General features: G+C 41.1%; 1 protein-coding gene across 1 annotated transcript; it reads right to left on the minus strand.

Annotated features, from left to right (window-relative positions):
• Positions 1-607: 607 nt before the first annotated feature.
• Positions 608-7,521, minus strand: LOC122556344 (extracellular calcium-sensing receptor-like). The gene is made up of 5 exons (XM_043702976.1): positions 7,237-7,521; positions 5,487-6,320; positions 3,842-4,069; positions 1,601-1,724; positions 608-1,515 (listed from the first exon to the last, which is right to left on the minus strand). Exons 1-5 carry the CDS (start codon positions 7,492-7,494, stop codon positions 608-610), a joined length of 2,352 nt encoding a protein of 783 aa, XP_043558911.1. The 5' UTR covers positions 7,495-7,521.
• Between the last annotated feature and the right edge of the window lies 1 nt (position 7,522).

The following is a 7,522-nucleotide window of genomic DNA, read 5'->3' on the forward strand; positions in this document are numbered from 1 at the left end:
TAACAACTCGGTTGCACATGGGGAATGCGCGTCTGCAAATCGCAAATGAACAGAATGAGAAGAACATTAGTCCAGCCAAAGAGCTAAAGAACAGGAATAAGCTAAAAAGGAATAGATTGAAGGAACAACTTTATGCAAGTTCAACAAAAACAAAAAATCCGGGCAAAATACAGCAGGTATTGCACCATCTGTGCAGGGATATCAAAGATAACAATTCGGATCAGCACAATTTAGAGGAAACGTCAATGAATCTTACATGTTAACTCTGATTTCTGTCCACTTGACCTGCTGAGTTGTTGCTGCAATTCTATTTTGGTTTCTGATGTCCAGCACCTGCAGTTATTTCGGTTTGTATTTAATGAAAAAGCTGTGCTTGGAATTCAAATCCAGACGAACAAATGTTCCAATATGGACTATAAAATACTCTTCAAGAATAACAAGAAAGTTGATACAAAATCAGAAAAATTTTGATTTTTATTTGTTAGAACATAAAACACGAATGTATCGAAAGAAGATGCAAATTGTTTAATCAAGAATGAATATTAATATTGGAACGAAAATCTCCAGACGGAGCATTTCGCGGGCATGAAATAAAGGAAGTTTAGAACTACAGTGAGGACCATTTGCCCATCATGTTTTTCTTTGTGTTATTCTCCGGTTTCAGTAAGATAATATAACATTTTGGAGCAAAAATGCAGACAAGCAACCCAAAGCTTGACGCCCAAATGGCAAACACTTCGACAGCCACCGTGTACTTTCCAGGAGAGCTGACATAAGCCGGAATAAAAGTGATCCAAACAGCACAGAAGATCAGCATACTGAAAGTTATATACTTCGCGTCATTGAAATTATCTGGAAGTTTCCGGGCAAGAAAAGCTAACAGGAAGCATACAGTGGATAGAAGACCAATATAGCTGGATACAAAATAAAAGGCTTTTAAAGAACCCACGTCACATTCCAAAATAATGATATCTCTATAATAGGTCATGTTTTTCAGTGGATAAGGAGGTGATACAATGAGCCAGATTGTGCAAATTAGACCTTGAAGAAATGTAAGGACGAACACACTTAACCGTTGCTGCATGGGTCCAAACCAGTTCATCAAGTTGTTGTTGGGAAGAGTTGCTTTAAAAGCGATCACAACGAGAACGGTTTTCCCCAAAATACAGGAAATACAGAGAACAAATACAATTCCAAACGCAGTCCGCCGCAACATGCAGGACCATCCGGTCGGTTTCCCAATGAAGGTAAGTGAGCACAGGAAGCAAAGCGTTAGGGCAAAGAGAAGGAGGAAACTCAGCTCCGAATTGTTTGCTCGAACGATAGGAGTTTCCCGATACCGGAGGAATACAGCAACTGTCACCAGTGCAAGACACGCCCCCACTGAAGCAAGTGCCACTAAGACATAGCCGAGAACCTCTTGAAATGAAAGAAATTCAATCTTTTTGGGAACACACCGATCCTTTTGCTGATTCGACCAGTATTCCAAAGGACACTTGATGCAGTCACTGGAATCTGAAAGAATTGAAAGAATCAAGTTTTGAAAACGAAGATGATATTGACCACAGAACATCGCATTTGGTCCCATGTTTGCATATACCTGTGGTGTTGCTAATCTCACCATCGGCGCACTCTGCACAGTCAAAACAACATATTGGTTGACCTTTCCTGCTGACTTTCCTTGTTCCCGGAGCACAAGACTCTGAGCAAACAGCACGTGGTATCTAAAACAAATGAAATAATACCTATGTGATCCATAAAATGGAACCATAGCGTTAAAGACATGAAAAAGCTAGTATTTTGTCGTTCGGAAAGGCTTTTAATATATTAAACTGACAATGCAAATTATCATCTGTTAGTTCCCAATGCTTTGCATGGTTCCCTGAATGAACCCTGGCTGCAGCTGATATGATCCTCCAGCAGTCCTCCTCCATTTGCATCGGATTGTTGCCAGGAAGAGATAACAACACAAATTGCATACATGTGACATTACTGACATGAATTACACAGTATCTACTCTCCACAAAAGCTTGATCCAACACTCTATATTCATCATCAACGCCGTAAGTGTTAATTATTTTCTCTCGTGGCGATTTCCGTAGGTCTCGTAAATCCATTAACATCATTCCATTCAAGAGCATTTTGGAGGTTATATGTATAGAGTCATAGAGATGTACAGCATGGAAACAGACTCTTCGGTCCAACTCGTTCATGCCAACCTGATATTCTAACCCAATCTAGTCCCATCTGCCAGCACCCAGCCTAAATTCCTCCAAACTCTTCCTATTCATATACCCATCCAAATTCCTTTTAAATGTTGCAATTATACCAGCCTCCACCACTTCCTGTGGCAGCTCATTCCATATACATGCCACCCTCTGTGTGAAAAGGTTTCCTCTTCGGTCTCTTTTATATCTTGCTCCTCTCACCCTAAACCTATGCCCTCTAGTTCTGGACTCCCCCACTCCAGGGAATAGATTTTCTCTATTTACCCCATCCATGCACAGCATGATTTTGTAAACCTCTATAAGGTCACTTCTCAGCCTCCAACGCACCAGGGAAAACAGCCCCAGCCTGTTCAGCCTCTCTTTATAGCTGAAATCCTCCAACCCTGGCAACATCCTTGTAAATCTTTTCTGAACCCTTTCAGGTTTCACAACATCTTTCTGATAGGAAGGAGACCAGAATTGCACGCAATATTCCAACAGTGGCCTAACCAATGTCCTGTATAGCCGCAACATAACCTCCCAACTCCTTTACTCAATACTCTGACCAATAAAGGAAAGCATACCAAACGCCTTCTTCACTAACCTATCTACCTCTGATTCCACTTTCATGGAGCTATGAACCTGCACTCCAAGGCCTCTTTGTTCAGCAACACTCCCTAGCACATTACCTTTAAGTGTATAGGCCCTGCCAAGGTTTGCTTTCCCAAAATGTAGCACCTCACATTTATCTGAATTAAACTCTATCTGCCACTTCTCAGGCCATTGGCCCATCTGGTCAAGATCCTGTTGTAATCTGAGGTAACCTTCTTCGCTCTCCACTACATCTCCAATTTTGGTGTCATCTCCAAACTTACTAACTATACCTCTTATGTTCACATCCAAATCATTTATATAAATGACGAAAAAAAGTGGACCCAGCACCAATCCTTGTGGCACTCCACTGGTCACAGGCCTCCAGTCTGAAATTCTCGGGGTAAATTGAGGAAACTTATGATTGAAGATCATGTATCTTTTTTACGTCTATCCTATCAAGGCCTTTCATAATCTCAAAAACGTCTATCGCTTCACCGCTCCGAGAAAAAAAAACAGACTTGACAATGGGCGGTAACAAATTAAAACATAAATTGCTGCAGGTCCTGCAGCATCCCGGAAGAGAAAACAGGGCCAACATTTTGAGTCTAGAGACCAATTTTGTTTACTCTAAACTTTCCAGATAAATATAAATAATGCATGCAAAAATATCCCAATTCAAAGAAGAAGTAAAGCAGGAAGATTTTTTGTAAAAATATAGATTTTATTTCAGCTACATTGCAATAAAAAAAGGTATTTCGAAATGGACATTGAAAATTACATTTGCCACTGATGAATTGCACAGAAATAATCGTGGTGAGAAGAGGAACAAAATCTTGGTTTCGGGGTAAAGGGAAGAAGTGAAATTGGAACAGGTGTTCTGCAAAACGAATCAGTTATGTGCAAAACTAGGGCTGTAAGAAAAGACAATCCATAGCGGCAATACCAGTGACGCCCATGGTCTAACTCTTCTTTTCAATTTTTCGCGGCCTAACGACACTTTTTTTGCCATTGTTTCTCAGTGACGATCGTAAGGAAAATACCTGCTTACTAGTGGAGCTCCACACGATATCTCCAATATTCAGGACAACTTCTTGTCCCTCCGCCGCTGAACCGTCATAATATCCAATTTTTACAATTTTAAGCATACCTTCCGCGTTCATTTGTAAATTTATTAAGTCATACTTTGGGACCGGATCGCCGTTTTCGTCAAAATACACGAGTTCTCCAGTGCTAGCAGTGAAATTTACCGAGTGTAGATAGTGCAGTAGCTAAAGGAGAGCAAAGCCACGCATGTAAATTGTCCCTGCCATGTTTATACATGCATTAAAATTCATTTGAACAAATTACACTGATAGTTTAGAAATTAATGATATAAAAATATGCATCCGGAAAAGAATAAATAAGGTTTGGAGATCACTACCTGCCATTTTTTGCAAGTTTCGGATCATCCGTCTGGCATTCAAATCTTTTTATTAGTCCCAATGATTCTAATTGAGAATATGTGGACCTTTGAGTGCAGGTTAATCGTTCCTTGAAAGGGGCTTCGCAAGTAGACAGGATAGAGAAGAGAGCGTTTGGTACGCTTTCCTTTAGTGGACAGTGCACTGAGTCTTGGAATTGGGAGGTCATGTTGCGGCTGTACAGGACATTGGTTAGGATGTTGTGAAACATGAAAGGGTTCAGAAAATATTTACAAGGATGTTGCTGCAGGGAGAAGTTGAACAGGCTGTGGCTATTTTCCCTCGAGAGTTGGAGGCTGAAGGGTGACCTTGTAGAGGTTGATAAAATCATGAGGGGTATGGATAGGGGTATGGATAAGCAAGGTCTTTTCTCTGGAGCGGAGGTGTCCAGAATTCGAGGGAATGGATTTAGGGTGAGAAGGGAAAAAGTAAAAGGGACCTTGTGGCAACTTTTCCATGCAGAGGGTGGTGCCTGAATGGAATGAGGTGCCGTGAGCTGCCAGAGGAAGTGGTGGAGACTGGTACATTTGCAACATCTAATAGACATCTGGATCGGTATATGAACAGGAAGGGTTTAGGGCTTCATCGGCCAAGTGCTGGCAAATGGAAGTAGATTAGATTAGGTTATCTGGTCACCATGGAACTAAGGGCCTGTTTCTCTGCTATACATCTCCTTGAGCCTCTATGAGTTTCGAACCACAACTGAGTTTTGACTGATAGTGCAGTATAATTTGCAATGTGTGCTGAATTGCCGGAGAAACATGTTTTAAATTAAACATTCACGGAGAACTAAGGCGCTGTAATAAAGTGAAAAGACGAATCTCGTCAATAAACATCAACAACAATGACTGACATCGATATTGGGAGCATTTATCACATTGTTATTATTGGCATATCATTGGCTACAATTTAGCTTTTCTATTTCAAACTTCACAGCAGTGAATAAACCTCTCAAGCACGTCACAGTCTATAAGAGATTGCTGAAGAGGTGTAGGCCTGTCTGATTATTACAATAATGGATTTATATTTGTTCTTCACCTATTTGTGTGATTGAATTTGCAGTATTTGGTATATTTCATTCTCATTTTGATACATGAGTAACATATTGGCATGCTTTTCTCTCAATCTCCAAGGGGAAATTTGTTGTTGAAATGGAGCTCTGAAAAAAGACACAAGCGGAAATAAAACTTCAAAGATGATGAAACAAAATGAAATATTTTCCTACCTGCCAAGGTTCAAAGCTTGAAATATGTGCACAAGTGCTATTCATAAAAGGGCCGTTGTTTTCTTCACAGTTTAGCATATCGTCAAGTGCATGAGCGACAGCGTAGACCGCTTTGTACACATGGTAGGAACTTCCGTCCATGATCGCTGGAAGATAGGTATTTTCTAACCCATCTAAATGTTCATTTCCCGTGCATGGCCGCACTTGAAATGCAGAACTTCGGGTGTCTGTCGTGTCGCCCGTGGTTAAAGAGCACGAGAAGAGATTTTCCCAAAACTCCTTCACAAAAGTGCTGTCAGGAAACCTAGTAGGATGAATTTTCAGGAGATGATCTCTGAGGCCGGCTATTTCTGTCCTTCGGGTCGTTGGACCAATGGCCCCAACACGAGCCCTTGCTCTTTCTTCAGTGAACAATGTATCTCCTGTAAGCCATCCTTCAGTTCCAATCCACTGTATACCCGTTACATTTTGGCGCAAAATCTCCTCAATTAACACTCGCATATCTCTTTTTTGCAAGAATCCAACCACAACCTTTGTGGTCGCTTCTTTCATCACCTGCACTATTTTGCTGATTTTCTCAGCAGGATCGGTTCTGTAGAACGATTCAGAATACGCGATGCAAACCCCAATTTTCTGGGCCTCTTCGATAAATGTCCTCATCCCAAAGTTCCCATAATCTGTGTTGCTTCTAACCGCGCCAATCCAATTCCAACCAAAGGTTTTCACGAGTTCAGCGAGAAGTTTGGACTGATATTTGTCGCTTGGTATCGTTCTAAAGAAAGTCGGGTATTCTTGCTTATCGCTCAGGCAAGAGCAAGTGGCGAAATAACTAATCTAAAGAAAACGGGAAAATATATGTAAATATGCTTTCATTGTTTTTTTTTAATTAATTCTGAAAAACTTCATTCCTTTACCTTCAATATGAATGTATTTTACTTATTTATGAATTTCACCAAGTGCAGTATCAAGCACAAATGCCTGTGAATGGAAATGATCACACAAAGTAAATCGTTTGCCGAGTTTTTTAAAAAAAGACGTGGCGCACTGAATTTTGCACTGGTTAGCACATGTGGTTGCATGAGAACTATCGTCCTGAAGGAACGTGTTGAATATTCTACTGGAATTTATAAGATGGTCTGAGTCTGAAATAACCTTTCTTTTTATGATGACAATTTCGCTAAATGTTGTAACTGTACACTCACGAGCAAACGGGTGGTATGTTGGGGGAGTAGCATAATGGTAATATCATTGGATAAGTAAACCAAAGCATATGATTGTGGGTATTTGGGTTTAAATCCCGCTATTGTAGATAGCAATATTTGAATTCAATAATGCCTGCAATAAGCAAAAACAATTATGACAAAATGTTTGGCAGGGCAGAGAATCAGGTTCGCATTGCTGCCTCACCGATCCAGAGCCCGGGTGTCCATTTCGCCTTTGGGTGACTGACTGTGTGAAGGATATACATTCTCCACGTGTCTGCGAGGATTTATTTGGGGGGGGGGGGGGGCTTCCGTCTTCTCCTACAGTCAAAAGATGTGCAGCTTATGTGGATTGACCGTGCAAAATTGCATCATAGCGTCTAGGTATGAGCTGGCAAGGTGGTAGACGTAATAAATGCCAGGATGGGAATGGAATGCTCTTAGGAGAGGCTGTGCCCACTCCATGGTTCAAATGGTCTCTATTTGGACAGTGGGGAATTGAAGATCCTAGGCGTTGGAAGCATGCAGTAAGCTACTAAACACGTTACCATCGGAATTCCAAACGTTCCAACTGTCCTTGCGGCGGCAATAGAGGATGTGGATGAATCACAACCAATAATGGCTGCAACATTAGAAGAACCTTTACAATCTGGGTACTCAATTAGTTCTTGCTCTCCATTCACCAAAGCTAGCGCGGCTTCCGACGCTATCGCGGAGATCGAGCAGTCATCGTAGATCTCATACCCGAGAGTGATATTCGGAAGTAACGTTTTGCTCTGGTTTATTTCTTCAATAGCAAATATCATTGTCTGTATCAGGCGGAAGCTTGCGATA

This window comes from Chiloscyllium plagiosum, chromosome 13 (genome assembly GCF_004010195.1).
Source record: "Chiloscyllium plagiosum isolate BGI_BamShark_2017 chromosome 13, ASM401019v2, whole genome shotgun sequence".
Taxonomy (NCBI): Eukaryota; Metazoa; Chordata; class Chondrichthyes; order Orectolobiformes; family Hemiscylliidae; genus Chiloscyllium; species Chiloscyllium plagiosum.

Coding starts and splice junctions, on each gene's coding strand:
- LOC122556344 (XM_043702976.1), bottom strand. CDS start 7,494: ATGATATTTGCTATTGAAGAAATAAACCAGAGCAAAACGTTACTTCCG. Junction 6,321..7,236: donor GAACGTTTGGAATTCCGATG/GTAACGTGTTTA, acceptor CGTTTTCTTTAG/ATTAGTTATTTCGCCACTTG. Junction 4,070..5,486: donor CAAGCTTTGAACCTTGGCAG/GTAGGAAAATAT, acceptor GCTCTCCTTTAG/CTACTGCACTATCTACACTC.